Source organism: Tachysurus vachellii, chromosome 7, assembly GCF_030014155.1.
Source record: "Tachysurus vachellii isolate PV-2020 chromosome 7, HZAU_Pvac_v1, whole genome shotgun sequence".
Taxonomy (NCBI): domain Eukaryota; kingdom Metazoa; phylum Chordata; class Actinopteri; order Siluriformes; family Bagridae; genus Tachysurus; species Tachysurus vachellii.
This window is the reverse complement of record NC_083466.1, coordinates 14,270,246-14,292,861: the sequence shown is the minus strand read 5'-3', so window position 1 is coordinate 14,292,861 and position 22,616 is coordinate 14,270,246. Positions and strand designations below refer to the sequence as shown.

At 39.4% G+C, this 22,616-nt stretch overlaps 1 protein-coding gene across 1 annotated transcript in view; it reads left to right on the top strand.

Annotated features, from left to right (window-relative positions):
* The first annotated feature begins 453 nt into the window (after positions 1-453).
* Positions 454-22,616, top strand: part of si:ch73-211e3.1 (mastermind-like domain-containing protein 1) — a 64,881-nt gene continuing 42,718 nt past the window's right edge. Inside the window, exon 1 of the mRNA XM_060874514.1 lies at positions 454-766. Coding sequence (XP_060730497.1) covers positions 719-766 — 48 coding nt within the window. The 5' untranslated portion in view covers positions 454-718. The remainder of the gene's footprint in view (positions 767-22,616) is intronic.

The following is a 22,616-nucleotide window of genomic DNA, read 5'->3' as shown; positions in this document are numbered from 1 at the left end:
GAATGAATGAATGAATGACATTGATGTGCCTTCTCATTGTCCTACTTTTGAAAATAAATATTAATGGATTTGTATACTATTTGACCACTAGGGCCAGCAAACCATGTCTCACTTAGCTCATATCTCCAGTACCTCTGCCGAACAGGTCCCCTGGGGGGAAATGGAGCGCCTGTCTCTTTAAGAGACTTCTAGCATGTGAAACCCGGTTCTCCGCCTCTGTAGCTGTGTGGGCGTGACTATCCCCGGTTTCTCCGCATTTGTTACTGTGTGGGCGTGGCTATCCCCGGTTTCTCCACATTTGTTGTTGTGTGGGCGTGGCTATCCCAGATTTATCCGTATTTGTTACTATGTGGGCGTGTCTATCACCGGTTTCTCCGCCTCTTTTGTTGCGTGGGCGTGTCTATCCCCGGTTTCTCCGCCCCCGATTCAGGAAGCCGGTGAGAGCAGCACTGTGAGAGTGAGACAGACTACACACGCTCGAGCTGTTCCAGTCTGCCGCTGCCGTTTAGTCTGATGAACTTGTCTGATACCTGGACGGAATGTTCAATTAGCTGTTGTTTTGGACTCAACACAGTTTTGTTTTCAGTCACACAGCAAGCGACCGATTTTTGTCTAAATACAGAGTGCTTCATTTTCTTTGATCTCGATCGTTAATATGTTTTTTCTTGTGATTGTTGACACATTGAAACAAAAGTGGATTTAATCCCATCGCTCCAAGATGCTCCTGGTCTCTCAGCGGCTAGATTCACCTCGCATGGACCCATTAGTAAGTAAACGAGTTTGTAATTGCTCTTGTTGAGCACCAGCTTTCTTCTGATGTGCTGTGTGTGTGTGTGTGTGTGTGTGTGTGTGTGTAAGAGAGAGTAATGACAGCCGAGGAGGCTAATTGAAGGCGTTTAAACTTCACCCTGTGGTTCACTTTGTCCTTTTACACACAGTGGATGTGGAATTAAACTTCGAGGTGAAGTGGATTGTTCAGCTTTGCTGTTAATGATGGTTGAAAACTTGAAGTGAGAAATCATCAGGGCAATGTGTGTATGCGTGTGTGTGCGTGTGTTTGTGTGTGTGTGTGTGTGTGCGTGCGTGCGCGCGCGCTAGATAAGGCTGGAACGGTGCATTAAAGATTAACCCGCACCGTCTCACGCACCTTCAGCACACGTTATTAAGTCCCTTATTGCCGTGATCACCGGCTTGGTTTGCCTATTTAACATCGCTGTGGAATGAAAGGCTCTCTAAGGACCCAGCTTCCTGATCCTTATGAGATCTGTCACAGAGCGGCTACAGAACCGCGTTGTGGATCAGTAATTTAATGCTCCTTAGAGGTTGATTGTGTGGTGTGTCTGTGGGGATAAAATGAGGTCTATTGGAGGAGGACTGGGCGCTCAGCGGGGCCGCGCATGGTAACAAAAGCGCGCACGGACACTGAGGTCAGTACGAAAATCATCTCACTGTGAGCACCAATGCGAGCACCAACTAACCCCTGGATTTGTTAAGAGATAAAGAGAAATAGCTCTGTTGTGCGAAAACGTGCCACATCGCTGTCAGTCGTGTCCGGGATTAAACAAAGCCATACAAAGAGACCGAAGCTACACGCAGGCATAAGAACAAGTATTTGTATCTCGACATCTCTAAAAAAAAAAAAAAAAAAAAAAAAAAAAAAAGCCAGCTGTTCTTAAATGGGTTAAACGTACGAGAGCGCGTGTGTGTGCGTGTGTGCGTGTAAACAGGGGGTGGAGGTGGGTGCTGCGTCTGTCGCTCAATCATCTCACAGCCAATTAACTAAAGAGGAATGTTGACGTCAGGCGTGATGTGGGAAACGCCTCCATCGCTTTGTTATTCGGACTTTCTCTAACGACTCTGTGAAATAAATCACTTAAGCTTCATAGACAGTGACAGTAGATTACAGACTTTCCTCTTTAATATCTCGAATCTGTTTTCTGTCATTTGTGCAAATAAATAAGGAAACTCCTGGTGCTTGTCATTGTAGCTCATAGTGGTGCAACAGACTGGACAGGATGTGATTAGTGGAGATGATTAATGGAGACACTTGACCAGAAGCTGAGTTGTGTGTTTTGTTTTGTTTTGTTTTTGTTTTGTTTTTCCCTAAAAGAGTTGGATGTCAGCTTTCTTTAACATGGGCTGTTGATGGTGTTTCAGTAGTATTTTTTTATTATTATTTATGAATATTCATAAGCTCTCTGACCCTTCTTCACCCCTGTTTATGATGTTTAATGACCGATGAAGCTCTCTGGTTGTTAACCTCAGTGAATAGCACTGATGTAGACTGTGTGTGTACACGCACTCTCTGGTCTGCCACAAAGACATCAAACCAACATCCGGTAGTTTTTCTGTGACTATACTATATGGGTGTATTGCCCCAGAGGGACAAAAGTAGTTTTTTTAAGGTGATGACTGTTTGCATGTCTCCGCTGTGATAAAACGCTTGCAGCAGTTATTGAAGGGGAATTCCGCCGTTTTTTCCGAATGGTAGAATAATTGCTTTGTCAGAAAGTCATACAGACAAGAATTTGCCCTGTTTGTGATAGCTGACCTTTGAGATTTTAGCTGTAATGTTAATAATGTTAAAAGTGGTTTCAACACCAAGAATGACCAATTGTTTAAAGGCAGTATTTAAGGTCAATATATTCATAACCATTCTGCACAATATATTCTGTGTTAGACTTTAAAACCTATGGAAGCAGTTTTAAAGAGTATTTTAGCTAATGGATGATAGCGATCACTAAAATGAGAAACTCCTTTTCAGCATCTGTTGTGAATATTATATGTAATGCTAATAATGCTCACAATTGGTAACAAATCTGGCACCAGCCAATATTCCTAACCATTGTGTGCAGTAGCCTGTACTTCTGTTCTGAGGTAGTTTAAAGTTTATCTAAGCAATTTTTAAGAACACTTCAGATGTTCTAAAAGATGTCACCCAAAGAGATCTCTAACTGTTCCAGGAGCTATAAGTGAAAAAACTAACAATACTAATTAAACACAGCCACCAACTGCCAACAGCCTTTAAGGCACAAGTCAGTGTATTCATAGCCATCTTGTATAATAACTCTGTGGTGTTAGGTAGATCTTGAAGACTTTAAAGCTACTTTTAAGCGATTTTATGGACATGTTGTCTAAAATGTTTTGGCATCCTGATGGCTATCACTAAAGAGATGTTCTGTGACTGGCTTTGGGTCTGTGAAAATCTATTAATATTTAAACACAATCTAGGAGTATTAACCAAAGCTATATATGAACTGGAAATAAGGCATTAGCTTGATGGAATAAGGGATAGGCCTATGATTATAGCAGAGTTATAGATTTATCTTAAAAGAAAAAAAAGGAAGAGAAGCCTTTTTGGAAGAGAAGCTATTTGCTTGGAAGTTCTAGTATAAGTCATTTCTTTGCAGACAGTGACTTAAACTTCCAAACCACTTTTAGATGGAGTTTTGGATGGATGGCATGGGATTGTAAGGAGGGTAAGACTCATACACTAGCTAAGTCTGGAAGAATTTAAGATGAATCGCTAGCATCACCAACGTCATCTTAAAATGACTGGTAACTTTCCCTGCTACTGTGAGCAGTCATTACTACTTCTATAATTGTGAAGAAATATATCTGATTGCATTTGTTTATCCCTCACTTAGAGAATTAGGCAAAAAAAGTACATTAGTATAATGTACACAGATGAATGATTTTGTGATGTATATTTACGGCTGTCATTATGGCATCTAACCATCTCAAGTGACTCTTCTACAGCATGCATCATTTTGTGATAGCTGGATGCAGCCAATTTAAAAAGCAGTGGTCAATTTTTATTTTTTCAACACAGGAAGCAACATCTGCTTGTTAAATCATAGATTAAGTGCTAAATTAATCAGACAGCAGAGACAGTTTGTCAGAAACAGCAGGTATTATGGGCTGATTCTTTTTTGGAAGGCAGAAAAGCACAGCTTCATATAGAAATAAAAAAAAAATCCCAGAATAGGAAAAGGAAGTAATTACACATTCGTTCCATTTTAACAAAATGTTGTCTGAATAGGGCTGAAGGGTGTGTGGTGTAGGTAAAACACTGTATATTGGGGATGCTGTAAATGAATTAACCTTTCAGGCTTATCTGAGCTTAGCTGTGGCTTTAGGGAGTTGGAGGTGGTGGGAGAAATGTACAAATTATCTCATGTAATATAGTGTAAAACAGTCGGACAGCTTTTCACACACCATTGTGTTTGCTTGTCTATTTACAAATACTATGTATTTAGAAATATGGAAATCCAGGAAGTATATCAGTGTGAAAAAACAACAGGTTTCCAGAAACAGGGCAATTTTTACAGAAGTGAAATCAACATGCTTTCCAGATATTCAAAATGGTTGATGATGTAACAGCTGATCCAGCGGACACTTTTATCCATAGGGACCTACAATAGCATGCAAACAGCTGAAAGCCTGCAAATTCAAAAAGGTAATGAGTCATAATGGGAGAGACTAGAACCTACTGAAAAAAGTTGAAATGCTGACTAGAAAAGCTGACTCATAGATGTATATATTATAAAGGTGACTACACTTGTAAGGCAGATGAGACAAAACATAATTATCATTGTTGTTGTTGTTGGCATCAGTTTTATCCTGAGCTGAGTTTGTGTCTATGAGGAGTTTTTTTAAATGTTATTGTAGTGTTCGCGTGGGTTTCCGCTGGGTTCTCCAGTTTCCTCCTACAGACCAAAAACATGTACTAATTTGTTCTTAGGTGCACGTGTGTGTGTGTGTGTGTGTTTGTGTGTGCAGTAACTGAAAATGAGTGGGTGATTTAATAATTATTATTATCCATGTTCTTTAGTGTTTGTCCAGCACATGGTCACAGGGAACGTAAGTCAATCACAGGGGGCCCTGGATGGCCCATTGCAGGACACACACACACACAGAGAGAGAGAGAGAGAGAGAGAGAGAGAGAGAGAGAGAGAGAGAGAGAGAGAGAAATACACAATGTTGTTGTTAATATTATTATATAAAGCTATACCAAGCCAGTTCAATTAAATACAACGTAGTGTCTGTTTTCTGCTGAACTCCACCCTACACTACACCCACGGTAAGTTTCCCCGCACCGGATCTTTCTGCTCTTGTCGATTTGAACTGATCTCCGGCCAAATTAGTTCAGAGCGCTTTGAAGTTTCAGCTGAAGAAGGAAACACGCTGGAGTTCTCGGCGGTGTTGTGCTTAGATCCCTTTCAGTGCTCACTGACACCGGCAGCACAGCCGCCACCGTAACGAGAGAGGCGGCCGTACTAAAATGCCTTTGCGCATACACTTGGATCCACCTCAAAGTTGCGTCGGAATTGAAAACAACAGCGGCGCGCAAACTTTGGTCTCGCCGGCGGTCTTAAAGCATGAGATCAGCGAGAGGTTAGGAATGCGACGCTTTCTTTCAAAGAAGCCGCCATAACCCGAATCAAAAGCGCGAAAATCTTCAAAGCAAGGAGCATCCAGAACAAAATAGTCCGCGCTCCTCCATCCTCCAGTTTAACGCTGTCAGGCTGAGTGACGGTTTTAGATCACCTTCCCACTTTTTTTTTTTGCTTCGGGAAAAGAAGAGACTGAGATAGTGCTGATGCGCAGCGGAAAACCATATGCTGCATGCTTGGGAGTGGGAGATGGAGGGATAGCAGGGGGTAAGGACACGATGAAGGGAGGGAGACGACAGCGACTATGAGGAAGAGGGACAAAAAGGGTGATTTGTCCTTGAATACTTATGTTACAAAAGCTATAGGAAGGAACGTCCACACTTCATCGTGCACAAGACAGCCATGAAATGATATCTGAAGTATTTTTGTAACCTTAAGTGACCTATTTCCCGTAGAGGAATTCAGTACTGAAACTACTGTAGAGGCACAATGTCTTGTAGTTGACTGTGTGGAAAATATATACAACAAAACTTTCCAAGTTTTCACAGTTGACTGATGATTCACTGACTAGTGTTATGTTTGCCACTCTCGAGATGCTACACTTCCTGACTTCAATTTCTGTATGATTCTTTTGTTAAGCACCATGAGAATGAAGGATTTCTTCTTTCCGTTGATAATTCCTTGTCATTACGTTCATGACGTCACTGTTTACGTTGCTGATAGTTTTATGGGAGCTGTAAAGTGAACAAATGTTAGGATACGATACCGAATCTCACTTTGTGGAGCAAAAGTCATGTTTTGACATCAGCTGTTACATCATCGACCATTTTGAATATCTGGAAAGCATGTTGATTTCACTTCTGTACAAATTGCCCTGTTTCTGGAAACCTGTTATTTTTTCACACTGATATACTAACTGGATTTCCACATTTCTACATACATAGTATTTGTTTATAGACAAGCAAACACAATTTTGTGTGATAAGCTGTCCGACTGTTTTACACTATATATTACATGAGATAATTCGTACATTTCTCCCAGTTTCTTTGCAACACACACAGAAAGACACAGCACAGTTTTGCAAACTAGAAATAAATATTTCAGTTCAATTGTACAGTAGGCCGAGAAGAAAAGGAAAAAGAGAATATTAAGGGAAACGAAAGTGGTTATTAACCTATGGAGCAAGACACTCATGTTTTCCTGCTATCATTCTAGAGTGAACCCAACTTTCCATCAGAGGGAACGCATGTGAAATTGAGAGAGAGAGAGAAAAAGTGAGAGAGAGAGAGAGAGAGAGAGAGAGAGAGTGGACGCATGTGAGTGCGTCAGTGTGACTATCAGGCAATCCTCACCAGGAAATAACAGTGTTGCCTAGGGATGAAAAACAAACAGGAGTCACATACCAAATATAAGATTGTGTGTTTTTCTTTCCTGACTCTAAGACTATGCCGAAAAAGGAAGAAAAAAACGGGGACTAAAAGAGGTGCGACTAAATCAAACACACCCTCACTGACTCTCACTGAAGCAGACATCCCTCACTGAACCCATCCTCAGTGCTGACTCGGACCCAAACCCACCCCTTACTACTGTCTCTTAGAGTGCATTCACTCTTGTTACTAGCTGCTCAGGAGGTAGCTTATCAGCTCTTAAAGCTTGCTTTAGATAAGTAGGAGAGAAGAGAAAACAAAGATAGCACAGCGAACACAGCAGTTTGCATGTCTATTTCATCAATCTGTTGTCAGGAAACCTTGTACTTTCCTTCTGGGGGAAAGATGGAGGGAATAACACTGGCTTCATCTATTTTGTGCATCCACCTGTATCAACTCCCAATAAAAAACAGCTGGCTTTTTTTTCTTCATTTTTTCACAATATAAAGTGGCATCACAGAAGCACAGTGTGATTATATGTGGATTAGATGTGATTAGATTAGTGTAGAGAGGCATCAAAACAGGAATTATTCCTTTGTTGCTGATCTTTAGCCTCCAATCATCCATCGACTACGCAGCGCCATATGAGCCGAACATCTGCTGTGCCTCATTGCCTAAAGGAACATTCTACGTCTGAAACATCACCCACATATTAATTTCACAGATTCATTTAATTGCAGTGGAGGCTTTAACCGAGTGGATCTTTAGGCAGTGAGAACGTGATCTACATTTCTCTAGCCCGGATCTTGTCTGGTGACATTCCTGATTACTTTTTTCCCTTATAGGATCTTTTCTTAGCTTTTAAAAAGTATGTTATCTTTGCTTAGTCTTTGAGACTGCACACAGGAAGTCGGTCTTTAATTTTCTCTATCAGAATGATTCTGATTTCCCTTCCTGTGAAAGGCTGATTCACATAAGGTTGGATTTAGAAGCAGCTGAACATCTTTATAGTACTGACATATTAAAAGGCAGATTATCCAAATGTAAATGTTGAATTTTATTTGTGCTCTTTTAACAATGGACAATGTCACAAAGCAGGAATGTATAATATATATATATATATATATATATACACACACATACATACATACATACGTTATATTGTACGCATTATTTTGTATCATATGTCCTAGAAATTCTTAACATTTACTAAGACACATTTATCTGAATCTGTTTTTCTCTATCAGATTTACAGATTGTATAACAGCGCTGTTTTATCCTGTACAGTGTATAAGATATAACGAAAAAGTAAAAAATGAGTTGATGAAAATATTTGTTTTTGTATTTAAATCTAAGGTAGTGTAAGAAATGCTAAATGATGTTAAGTATCAGCAGCAATAGAGCATTACCGAGAAATGCTGACACTTTAATGCTTCCAACGCTGGAGTTTATGCGTGTGTATATAAACACGTAGTGCTCCATGCACACTGTGCTGCTGCTAATCTTTGTTCTGCTGAGATATAAGAACAGTAGGCTTGTTAACATGAAACTGCACTGAAGTGATTAAAGATTGTTGGAATTGACACGTCCTTCCTGTCCTGTCCTGTGCTGTTCGGTGTAAAACTGTCAGTCATCAACTAAACCCTGCTATGATTTGGGTCATGTGCAGATTCTGAATCTCCCCCCACCCCTCATCCCACATCTTTACATCCTTCTCTATGAAGAAGCGTTGCATCATTGTCATGCAACATGTACTGCAGACCTTTGTTGTGATTTCCACCTTGCATCATCATACACACACACACACACACACACACACAGACGAATTGGGTGGCAAGGCTGTAGGTAGAAGAGAACTTTGTGTAATTTTGCACTGGGTGAGAAAGAGACAGATATTGTGATGAAATTGAGTGTAACCAAGGGGAAAGGGATACAGAATGGCTTTTGTGTGTGTGTGTGTGTGTGTGTGTGTGTGTGTTTGTGTGTGTGTGAGAGAGAGAGTATTACACTAAAAGGGTATGAGAAAGCGTGTGTGTGTGTGTGTATATATGTACATACATACATGCATGCATGCATAAGGAAGAGTAATAAGTTGTGTCTGTTTTCTTCATATTAGTTGAGCAGTTTCTAAGAGTGAGTTTTGAGCTGTGAGGTAAAATGAGCAGGGTGAATATGAGAACTGAGAGGATCCAAAAGCTGCTCAGAGGATTTGAGGAAGTTATAAAGGCAAAGGTTATACAAGTTATTTGAGAATATTTACATCACATTCAGAAAGGGAAATGAACTGGTATCATTTTCACTTTTGATATCCTAGCACTATATTTGACCATTTTTGTTAATAAAGCTAAAGAGCCTAGAAGTATCTAGCCATCAAGAAGGCATCAGAAGCTCTCAGGTCAGCTGTGAGTTTAATCTGATTAACACCTTCGTGTGAGAGGCACTTGCAGGACAGTGGATTCTACTGAAGCACTCAAACTCACATTTGTATAAATACACACACCACACACACACACACACAAACTCACACACGAGAGACAACTCTGCTTTCATCTGTGGTCCAAAGTAGCATTACCCAGAATTCCTGGCCCCGACATAATGCACTGATTCCCAGAAGCAGCTGTCGTAGTAACCTTGGCAGCTTTTCACAAGTTGTGATCTTTTTTCCCCTCTTCTGCTTTCTGAGTGATACAAATGGAATTGAATCTAAATTATTAATTAGCAGAAATGGTAGGGGAATGTGTTTATTTATTCATACACAAAGACAGGCATTTTGTCTATAAGTTTATTCGGTTAGAAAAGAAAAACTATACAATGTGTCTAGAATTGCAAGGGTGTGTGTGTGTGAGAGAGAAAGAGAGAGAGAGATCCTTCTGTTAATGGTCTTGGATTAGGGAAATATTACATATTTGACTTGTACATTGTTGTCTTGTTGTCTAGGTTGAATTCGGTGTTCTAGGTCACCCTACAAGTTCCTTCATGTCATCAAGTACCTGCATATATGTGTGTGTCCCTGTGTGTGTAAAGCATAAATAGCAATATCAGAGGCCAAAAGTTATGTTGTTTTCTAGTTAAAGTGTGTCCATGAAGGTTTCTTGTCTCACAACGTTTTGTTCGCTTTGCTTATGGTTTTTTGGTTCTTTGACTTTACCTCCAATCTGACTTAATGTTACACCAGGCTGCAATTTTTTTATTGAACTTTTCCATTGTTTCTCAGTCACTCATCAGCTTCATATGTGCGCACATTTTCCTTTCTTCTCTTTTCTCTTTTTTCCCCTTCCTTCCTTCCTTACTTCCTTCCTTCCTTCTTCTGCTCCTCCCTTCCTTCCACCCACCCTCCTATTTTTGCATATAATCCCTATAATTTCTCTCTCGTTTTCACACTGCCTTAGTTATTCACACACTTACTCATGCTGGCCCTCATTCTGGAACAGCAGTTTGTTTTTTCTTGTGGTTGTGCATGTTTTTCGTGTGAGGTCAGCTAGAGTATCTCTATGGTAATATCGTGCGTAGCAGAACAGGGTGTCTGTTTGCACATTCACACTGAACAGATTGTGGTACAGGGTTCTCTGTGAGTAACCTGATAGGGCCCTAATGTTGTGCTTTGTGCACACGGTTAGGACTGACTCTAGTTACAATTGCACACGCACAGCCTTCCCACATCCGACACCGTTTGCTGAGTACTGACCATCTGACCCATCATGACCCCAGGTCACTTGAAGGGTGGAGTCGATGTAATTGCTATAACTGATTAATAGATGTTCAGGCCTAATAGCATTTTCATTTAGGCATCGACTCGGGAGCTTCTCGGATAAATAACCATAATTACTGACTGGTCCTGTCGCTGTGATTCATTACCGTAACTAGGTAAAAACATCTCTGTGATGGGACTGTTGCTGAGACAAACATGTGGAATTAACATGCTAGTCTAAATAAGACATTGTGGAAATGTTCACTGTTTCCTGTCTGACTGTGGAGGTGTTCGGCTGAGAGTGGCCCACAAATGGCTTTGACCACAGAAAATAAATAGAAAAGCAGATGGAAACAAGTTTTTGTCTGAAACAAGAAAACATATTTTGAAAACTTGAAGTCTGACAAGGCTGCTGAATACTCCTGCTTTCATTTTGAACTGCTGTAATGTTTATGTACACAATACTTTATGACTCAGTTCTGTGTGCACTCCTTAACACACATTAATGTATTGTCATTACTGTAACACACCTACTTCAGTCACTTCTGCTGCTCCTGGTTACAGTTTATTCACACTGTTTTAACATTTGCACACAGTCTCCTGCAAACATCTACAAAATTCACCCTCTCTTACTCACCATGGTCCTTGTGCACCATGTTTCACTTGGAGTTCACCTGTTACACTTTGTTGTTATTTTGTTGATTGTTATCGATTTTTGAGCTGGTCCGACCCTATGTACCACTGCTGTTGTGTGCTAGTAAAAGAAACTTGAACGTTCAATTGAAGAAGTTTTAAAAGATTTTAAAGTGGACAAATAAATAAAGTCATAACATGTTTTACTGGGCAAAACTCTTGCTTTTGTTTTTGTAAAGTCATAATATGTTTTATTGGGCAAAACTCTAATTTTCTTGCTCAGGCTCCTGTCATGCTTGCCCAAGTTAACTAGTTGAAAAGTCATTTAACAATTTAACTAAAAATATATAGCAAACAAATTATGTGCAATCCTGAGGACCTGAATCCCTGAGAGAGGCTGACTTTATATAGCCATGTTTTTAAAATCCTGTCCTGATAATGTCTGTGCTGATGTAGCATCATGTTTGTGCCTTTGACCTAAAAGTTTTTTATCTAACTTTTTTTGGCTATGAGCTATGCTGTTTTCTCATCACATACAACAAGAAGTTTAAAACAATCTAAGTTTGAAATAAAGTTAAATTTGATTTACATGTTATACCATAAAAAGTCTCTTACAACTTAGTTAATATTATAGATAGATAGATAGATAGATAGATAGATAGATAGATAGATAGATAGATAGATAGATAGATAGATAGATAGATAGTTAGATTATAAGAATGCTTTATCAAAAGAATAGCATATTAGCTGTCCGTAGGTTGCGATGAACTTTAAGAGGAAACATGGCAAGGACATCACACATGATGCTGTTGCCAAATTTGGAGCCAAAGTTGGAAGAGAAACCTTCATATGTTTTTCTAAAGAAATGGCGTGCAGATGATGTTTCATAAATAAAGTTTCATTTTGCTAAAACTGACTGATGTTCATCACAGCGTCAGGGTGGATGCCGGAATTGAGAAATATATGAACCAATTTGCATATTATGTTTAAAAAAACATAATACTTTTTAAATTTTTTTTTAGCAAAAGTCAATAGGAATTACTTTTTCTTTCAGTGATGAATGAGTGATAAGTGACATTATAAAATCAACAGCCGTCTGGCAACTGTGAATAAAAATCTCCTTGCCTGGATACACAATCTGCTTCACCAGTTGCCTGAGGTAGTAATTTATCCACCTCTGGACGAAGGCCGGTGGTTTTCTGGTACCACTTCACTTATGACAAGCAGCTTAGATAACACAGTAGACAAATCAGCCAATTAAAGCGAATATAAAAACACACAGAGACTATTTAGTGAATACAAAACATTCACCGGTTTTCCCTAGTGACTAGAGACTTAAGACATACAATCCGTACAAAGAGGCTAAGAGTCGTACAAAGCATACGAGTTATGCTAACCAGATATCTCCACATTAGGGTAATTGCAGCTCTTGTGTGTGTGTGTGTGTGTGTGTGTGTGTGTGTGTGTGTGTGTGTGTGTTTCTGCACTGTTTTATTTTTAGAGAACATGGGAATGGCGAGTGGGGAACGCTCCTTTTGGCAGAGATATATGTGCTCAAGTGCATGCCACTGATACAGTCCTCGTGGAGCACTAGAAACAAAGAGACAGGCGCAATGTGTTTGTGTATGATTTTCTTCAAGACAAGGATGTCTGCTATAGAGAGAAAGAGAAAAATAAGGTTTAATCATTTATAAGGCAGTCACACACATCTGTATCTCCACTCCTCTCTGCTACATTCTTAAGCTGTTACTGGAATATTGAAGCATTTGTTTTCGGAGGCTCTCCATGAAACCTCCAGCATTCATCACTATGTAGCTCATACTTGGACTGGTACAATAACTGTAAAATTTCACTCAGAGGGAAAATATGCTTGAATGTGTCTGTGTGTGTGTGTGTGCAGGTGGCAAATAGAGAGGCAGTTTGCTACAGGCTAAGTATCTTTACCTTAAGTCTCAGGAGTCCTACAAACCGCTGATGATGTAATTGAGAAAGGGGTCATTAGGTAAAGTCGAGCTTGCCAATGCCCCGTGTACATTTCCACTGGATTCTATCCACATATCATCAATGTTTCCGACTTTATGTTGAGAGAATTTGAAAAAGTAGTACACCCCACCAATTAACAGTGTACTTTAATGGGATAAAGGTGTACAAATTGTTGAAAATAAAAGCTTAAACATTATTGCACAGTGAGAGCAGTTTGTTTAAACAGCTGATGGCGCTAACAATGGGATTAGCGGATCTCAGTTAGCAAATGACATGCTGTTTACCACCTAGAACTCCAGATTCACTTTTCTTACTCTCATTACTGTTTGCTATTAGCCAACATGTAATTAATGGGTTACATGATTTAAGGTGGATAATAGATAAGTAAGATTTGAGGCTCTGACTTTGTGGGTATTGCTAATCATGTTAGCATGTTTGCTTTGGCACATCATGGGACACACTACTCTCATGTCAAGATGTTGCAAAATGCTTTAGTAGATAAAGAATTTCTCTTATTAGCACGTTTTTTTCTAGCAATCTTGCTTCCGTATCAGTCGCTTATTTTCGTAACAGACATCAGACCTGCTTTTTCTATGTGTTAGTACTCTAACAGTTTTAATTGGCCTAGATTCACTAAACCCTGGAGAGCTCTAAAATGAATTAAAATATCTTAAGACCACAAAAATAGGGGGCTTCAAAAGTTACTGGATTTTCTTTTGTGCGTTTCTGATGAAGCTTACTTCAAAATGAATCCTCTGTCAGTGTCACTGTGAGCCGTTGGGGCACAGTAATTTGTTTCTTTTTGGTAAAATGCTGAAGCAACAGTCAGGTTATCAGCTATCAATTTGAAACATTTGTCACAAGCTTGATTATTCTGATGTGTGTCTTGTGTGCCAGAGACAAGTATCTACTCAATCTGAGTCAAACTAACCACAATCACTCATCTCCGGTTCAGAGAGTCGTTACAAACTAGGCTAATCTTATGCACATTACGGTAGGTAAAAAAGCTTGAAGATGATTATCTCAGGTGAAATTCTGTGACTGAAACAAAGAAAGTCATTGTCACTGAATCATAAAGATTCACTTTGCCATGCTCTGTGGTGATAATCCGATAATAATTGGCTTGGAGATGAGCTGTTTACTGTGGCGGGAAGAGAAGCTGCTAGCTCATGGTGTGTGATAGTGCTGCTGTAGCGCCTCACTGGATTGTTTGCTGTTGCAACAGAGCGAAGGCTGGAAGGGAGGAGGAACATATTTCTTTTTTACACAAGCGTCCAAAACAAACATGGCCAGGGCTTGAGCTCCTCTCCACTAGACCCAAAATTCCACAGCATCTGTGCAGCCAAGGAATCTGTCTCCCTCTCTCTGTCTACTTTACCATTACTTTACCATCTAGCTCTCTCTCTCTCTTTTGTTCTCACTCATTTAAATACCCCTAAACAAGGCATTTTAGATCAGTAAAATAATCTGTGTTGAGTGGTAAGTTAACATGGGAGAGGAACATCTCTACACATTTTCCCATTTGACAATTGATGTGTATATATATATATATATATATATATATATATATATATATATATATATATATATATATATATATGAGAGAGAGGAAAGGGGGTGATTTTGCTAACTAAAAATGTTATCTAATCTAGCCATCCAGCTAACTGCTAGTAAACAAGCTCGCATTGGTCAAAAACAAGTAGGATTTCAGTATCAGTGTCTTCATTCACATTGACATTTTCATTAGGTACTTAACAGTAGACAAACTGTTAATATGCCATAAGAATCAACACTAACTTGTGAACTTGTGAATCACTAACATTATCTGAGTTAGCTAGCTAGTCAATTAGCTTAGCACTTAATTTTGGTGTGAAAATGTTTTTTCGAGAATACATCAGAGAATCAGAGTATATACATTAGAGATACATTATAGAGTAAAGTATTTGATTATCAATATTCTAACTTGTACAACTTTTGTTGAAGGCTAATTACATGATTTGTCTGAGACTTTTTTCCTAGTTCTTTGCTCCTCTCTCTCTCTCTCTCTCTCTCTCTCTCTCTCTCTCTCTCTCTCTCTCGCTCTCTCTCTCTCTGTCTCCTGCTAGTCAGACAGATGTTTGTTAGTGGTTGGCCCTTAGAACAGATGTGTTCTTGTTTGGTATCTGTTCATCCAAAAGAGCATAGTTCAGTGCATTTTGTTGTCGGCCCACAAAACACCACACACACATACATACACACGTGACTCCTGAAAAGAAGCAAATGTCTGAGGAAATGAATTCTTTACTCCACTGATCTTTCAGTGAGCATGCGAGAAGCTGATAAACTCTGCAGAAAGCACACGTTACACATAAACATCCACTGTTCTTAACTAAACATCTGTTTGGAAAGAGAGAGTACAGGCAGAGAGAGAAAGAGAAAGAACTGACAGTGTTTTTCCAGGTGATGAGAGAGAGAGAGAGAGAGAGAGAGAGAGTGCAGAAAACTAGCCGGTGTGGGAGGTAAAAAACAGGAACGACAGTCATGTCCGTTTTCATCCTCACGCTCCTACTCTCACAGCCCAGCTGTGCTTCTCCCTCCAACCACATTAGGAGCTAATAAACATGGCACACACACACACACACACACCACAATGATTTTTCTCCACATGTTTGTGCAGCTGCTGAAATGACTTCACTCAATGTGCATGAGTGTGTGTGTGTGTGTGTGTGTACAAGCAGGAATATACATCTTCAAAAAATTCTTTAGTCATTACTAGGCCATGTCATGCACACCCACACACACACACATACACACACACACACACACACACACACACACACACACACACACACACACACACAAACACAATATTGTTTGTGATAAAATTACCACTGGCTTGTGTATTATAATATCTGATACATAACCCTAGCCTTAACCTCAAAACATATTTGCTTCTTTCTCAGTTTTCCAAATCTCCTTTCCTTTCTGGTCTTTAGAGTGCTACCGCTTCATCCAGTTCAGTAAATCCAAAGCCTAGCTTGTGAACAGCAGGGGCAAAGCGGGACCACACTCTAGACGGGACTGTACCTCACCAGGACACCATACAATGATTATTCTTATGCATCATTATTCAATTTTAAATGCAAAAATGTGTATCCATCAGTTATAATGTACACCACCTGACTCCATCTTCCCAGGAGGAATTTAAAGCACACTGATGCACAAGCTTAGCTCATCATATCAGAGTCTGTCATGCAATGGGGAGAGTGAGCTAGTGTGTGAGAAATCTGTGAAGAGAAGTATAACAATCAGAACAAATCTTCTTCCTGGAAAAGTGCCATGGGGGTCTGCACAAAGAGCTACGTAAATACACACAGCAGCACTGATGGCTAAGTCTTCTAACACTTTGTTCAGTGCTCAGAGGACATAAGACAAGACCGAGCAAAATCCAGTGGATCTTGTCCTGTGTGTGTGTTTGTGTGTGTGTGTGTTTGTGTGTGTGTGTTTGTGTGTGTATGTTATAGCATTGATCTCCTTAGCTAACTCCCTTTCAAGACAGGCTGCCTACATGGATAATAAGTATCACATTCACTCTCTCACTCCCTCTCGCTCTCTCCTAGTGTCCCTCGCTCTCTTTAAATTGTTATGACACTCAAGCACTTCGGCGTCTGCTGCTAAAATATTCCTTTTTAATGACTAATGAACATAAGGCTCGATTTCTCCCTTGGCAGATTATTAACATTTGGCACGTTGGCAGTGTGGTGCGCCGTAGACGCATTTCTGCCTGCATTGCTATGCAGATACTGTGACGCCTGTACTCAGGGTCTTCATACATTAATTCCGACCATCAAATCCCCCTTCATCCAGATAATCTGACTGCTCTGTAACTAAAAAGATTATAATTTAGGTTCATTTGTGTGTTCATACGTGTGTGTCTGTGCTTGTGTGTGCATGTGTGTGAGTGTGGAAGCTATGAGGGTGGGCCATGTTATTAACACTTAAAAGAGTGCAGCTGATTTTTCATCATGCCTGCCTGAATAAATTTGAGAGATATTGTCACTATATCATGTTCTTCAGCACACTCCTGGACTGATAGATGTCTAAGCACAGAACTAAATTCACATTTATGTATTTAAAACAGTGTTTTTACCCTTATGGGTTCTTTGCTAAAACAATTCAGAAACTAAAAACTATGAGCTCAGTTTGTTAGCTCAGAACAATTTAATTTGTGGCTTATATTTGTTATGAAGACAGCATGATCTCTGGAATGGGATTAGCCATAAAAGCGTGTCTGCTAAATTAGCTAATGTTAGAGCTAAACAAAATCATTATCGTCTGAAACCGAATCAAGTTCAAATTGGTTTACTTGTAGTTAGCAAAAAGCTATTCAGCTTCTTTTAACAATCTGACTAAAGGAATAGACAAACATACACACATACACAGAAATACACACACACTGTTTTGTTTTTTTTCAAACACCTTCTATATGTTAAATACTAACATTCGCATAGCAACACATAAAACTTTCATTCAAATTCTCTGAATGTCACGTCCTGTATGATCGTGTTTTAACAGTGTTAACCTTTACTACTAGATTATTTGAATAGGGTCAGTAATATATTTTTTATCTCTTTTTCATTGTAATTAGACTTTTTGCGTGAAAATTCCAGTCTAATTAAAAAGCGCAAGCCATATGCATTAAGTGCGTGTGCATAACATATCGATCTTATTTAAAAAGTGTTTGAGGTGAACTTGATTAAAATCCATTCGTGCAGGACGTCTCATTCAGCTGAAGTTTTGATATGTTGAAATTCAAGCGTTCTTGTGCCAGAACGTTCATATTCATTATATAGAATGTGCTACAAATAGGTTGCCTGCAAAGTTTGATTCTGTGAGACTGTTGTTTAAAAACCCATTAAACCATTTCTTTTTTTAATTACTTTAAAATCTCGGTGTTTTGAGTAACTAAGAGTGTAAGAGCTGGATGCCTTTTATACACCTGCTACATATTTCAAAGCCGCAACCTTCAAGCTTCATACATCTTTATAATGACCACAATCACATACACGGGTGCGTTACACTGAGCTGAGAGCTGAGGCTTATGAATCTCGATGGGATAAATCACATTAGTAAATGGCACATCTGAATGACAGCTGTGTAAATAATATAAATATGCATGTAAACCTGCGCTCCTTTATATGCACATCTGTGTGAGTCCAGGTTTTATTGCTGTAGGAGTTGGGCTTGCATACACCTGGTGCTTGACACCCCATAAGCACCCCCATACACACACACACACACACACACACTCTAACAAGCTCCTTTAAGAGAGAAGCCCCTCGGGTATTTTGCTCTGTACAAGCAGACCTGAGTGGTATGTTCTGCACTTAAGATGGAGTGCCGTGTCCCGCTCTTGTTATTTCATTAACTGCAAATATCACTAGTGAATATTGAATACATTCTCACTGAAGTGCACTTTAATGCCACTTATACTCTAATCTAGTGTTTTTTTAAACCTGGCTTCAGGTTATACCAAGTTTGAGGACAAGGGAAGAGTGATATTGGTTCAATGAAAAGGCGTTCAGCAGATGAGGGGGGAGATTAGAGAGAGAGAGAGAGAGACAGAATGAGAGAGAGACAGAGAGAGAGAGAGAGCGAGAGAGAGAGAAGGGGAGATTGCAGTGGGCTGGAGAAATCAACAGCCTGCAGTGTGTGTTGTTTGTACAGGGACCTGCAATCAATAACTAGCTCCTCTTTTGCCCCCTCAAGGACGTGTTAATACACACAGACACAAACACACACACATATACAGGATGACAGTATACACACACACACACACTTTAGGACTTCATGGCGCCATTTTATGAGGGCTTTAATTGCTGTGACGTTTTGGGGAGAGCTACTGGGTGAGAAAGGGGCAGTGCTGAGATTTATTAGAGAGAGAGAGAGAGAGAGAGAGAGAGAGAGAGGTGTTAATAGAAACAGTAAATATGAATGAAGAGAAGATAAGTACGAGAAGTGTATAAGGGAAAGGGAGAAGGAAAGGATGGAGAGCTCACTCAGTTTTGGGTAGAAGATTAAACAAAGGTACAAAGCGTAGGCATTCACAAACCCATTCTTATCTAAAAGAGGGCTTTTAGACGCAGCATGCCGGAGAGGAAAAGTGATTTTCCTTCCCACCTCATATCACATATCACATATCCTTCTCTCACCCACGTAATAAACAAAAAAGCTCTAATTAGAGCAGAAGAGTAAGACAGTTTTGGGGGAGGAGAAAGAAAAGGAGGAGGGATGCTGGGGTTCAAGGTAGGCAGATTCCCTTGTCGTCTCATTTCGAATAGTTGTCTTTATCAAAGCAGATGTCTGTGAGTGAAGTCACACATACAGAGGGAGAGAAAAGGGGTGGGGGTGGGGGGGTGTCTCTAAAACCAGTAAGGAGGGGATTTGAGATTGGAGATAAGAAATAAATGCAAGAAAGGAAGAAATGCAAGAAAGAAAGAAAGAAAGAAAGAAAGAAAGACGATAAATAAAGGGTGGCCGGCCTTGAAGTACAGTTCCTGAGGAGAGAGAGAGCTGTTGGACTGGAGCAAGGTCGAGTGATTCATTTAAAACTGCCTCTCTGACAGCAGCAGCCCTCCACATGAATATTTATACTGCTTTAACAACCAGTACAAGACGCAGAGCCCAGCAAGTGTGTATCTGTGTGTATTCATCTGTCTGTGTCTGTGTGTGTGTGTGTGTGTGTGTGTGTTGCTAAGAACAAAGTCAAGTAATTAAAGTGCTCTCTCACTGTTTGTTGCTTTGAGGATTTGGAGAAACCTTGGCTTTGTAACCTCTGTCCACGTTTTCTTCCATAAAACAAGCACAGGATTTTTATCTTTCTCTCTCACACTCTCTCATCTCAGTGTGGAAGGTGCTGTAAAGGTTCATGACACACACCTTGACCACTTCCTTAATTAATATTTCATGACTGACTTCTTTGCTCTTTGTGTGGATTAAAGGAGGATTAGAGCACATTTTTCTGAACTGTCTTTAATCCAGTGGAATATCTTTATTATTAGCAGGTTGGATCATACCTTTGAATCTTTTTCTTATACTTCCTACCTCTCCATTTTGTCCTTTGTTTGACTCTCTCTCACTGAGTTGTGTGTGTGTGTGTGTGTGTGTGTGTGTGTGTGTGTGTGTATGTGTGTGTCCTTAGGGAGATCCCCTCAGTAATGGGCTGAGGGCAGTGCAGTACAAGAGAAACCAGCCTTTTGTCTTATTCTCTCCATCATTCACCACCTCCTTTCATTCATCATATTTCTATCTGTTTCTTTCCTGCCTTGTGCATGTCTCTTCTTTTCTCCCACACTCTCTTCAAAAGACACACATACACACATCCCTGTAAACATATGCATTCCAACAGTTTTCTGTTTGTGTGTGTATGTTTATGTCTGTGTGTGTCATTGTGTGTGTGTGTGTGTGTGTGTGTGCGCCAGTTTGGTAAATCAGTAAACTTCAGTGAATGCATGTGCACACTAGTGTCTGTTTATGACAGTGTGTTTATGAAGGGGTGTGTGTGTGTGTGTGTGTGTGTGCGCAAAGGGAATACAGCAGTGTGCGTGTGTGTTTAAACTATAATGAGGTGGTGCTCATTAATATGAAGCTCAAAAGCTTGTTTTCTGTGCCAGGAGAAGACAAACTGTATTTTTAATTAGGCTGTGTGTGTGTGTGTGTGTGTGTGTAAACTTTGAGTAGTTTCAGCCAATGTTGTAGAAGAAGTTAAGTCAGATTCACCGAAGTTCGTTATGTTTAAAATACAAGAAATTGTCATTCTTATAAAAATAACTTTTCATAATTTAGGTTTAACCCATGGAAGACGTTTGAGCTTGTTAGAAAGAAAACTGAACCCACATTAATTGAATGTTCCTGAGTGTGCAGTTGTAGTCCTGTTGCCTCAGCAACACTTCATAATTAAAATTGGTCTTGACAAAAACAGAAATGCCTCAGCGACATGGTGCCGAATCATCAGCAACAGAAGTGATCATGATATGAAAAGTGTTGATCAAAACCTGTGACTCACAAGAAAACTACACAAGAGATTTCTTCATATTGTTCAGATCTACAGAAAGCGAATTGAATCTGCATACCGAAGCTCATTTTATCTATTGAACTATTTGAATAAACTGTTTTTTTTATTCACGATAGCTGCATTTTACTTCAGGGTTACGATAATTGCACATTACTGACACGATTATTGGCATTAATCTGTATGGATCTATTTTCCAGCATGGGTACAGTCTCCGTCTGTATAGTAAGATATTTATAGCTTCTGACGCTGATCAGAAACATGAACACAGCCAAACATTTTGCTGTCAGTATCATGGATTAGTGCTGCTGCCATTAGCGTATTTATACACTGCTGTCTGAGGCAGTTTGACTCCAGAATCAGCTTTTCATGGTGTAGGTAGGAGCCTGATTATTCTTTATCCAGTCCATCCCAGTCTAGTGCTCTGTTATTTGGACCTTTTTTGTTTCTTTTCTTTCTTTTTTTATTCAAGAAATTAGAAGTGTTTTTATAAGCATGACATATAGGAAAACATTTACATTGAGATTGTGGTTTAAAGTAAAAATAAAGTAGACTTCTCTTTAATTTCACTATATATATATATATATATATATATATATATATATATATATATATATATATATATACATGTATATACATATATAAAATCTTGATTTTTTTAACACCACATGATTAAAATCAATCAGTTTTTAAAACCGGAAATCAGAGCAGCTTTATTCAAATGTCTAAGACATGTAGTGGAAATTTTGTCAATAATATTACTGCTTCAGGTGAATCTGGATTAACTTTATACACATAGAATAAAATATTCTCCACTGGATTTGCATTTTCTTTGTGTCTTTAAAAGAAATAGTTCTGTTTCAGTGATTGTCGCAACACAAGGAGACCCAAGTGAATATCAGTTTGCATGTAATTGTAGGCTTTTGATCATGGCCTGAGGTGTTTAATCTGCTCTATATGAAATGCCGACACTGATGACAGGTTTTGTTACATATGATGATAAAAGCTGGAATCTTGCTGTGTGTATGCTGTTTATTGATTCATTTCTTATTTTGCTCCTGGGTGTTATTGCTGTGTGAACCTTTTTATGTATGTGTGTGTGTGTGTGTGTGTGTGTGTGTATGTGTGTGTGTGTGTGCAGGTGCCCCAAGGCTCTTTTCAGTCTGTGGTGAGTTTGTGCCACTAAACCTGTTCTATACTACCTGATTTCAACATACCCACACACACCACACACACACACACACACACACACACACACACAAACACACACACACCTATAAACTTGTCGTACATCTGAAGATTTGCGTGTAAATACTGATGTATGAAATGGGTGAACTGTACATACCTGCATGTGTGTAACATATATGTGTTTGTATAGTGGGTGTGTAGGTTTGTGTGTATTTACATAGTCACAGTTTTTTTCATCTTGTGTGATTTACACTTTCCATTTCATTTGTTCTGCACCATGTTTCAGTTGTCTGTGTGGGTGTGAGGGTGTG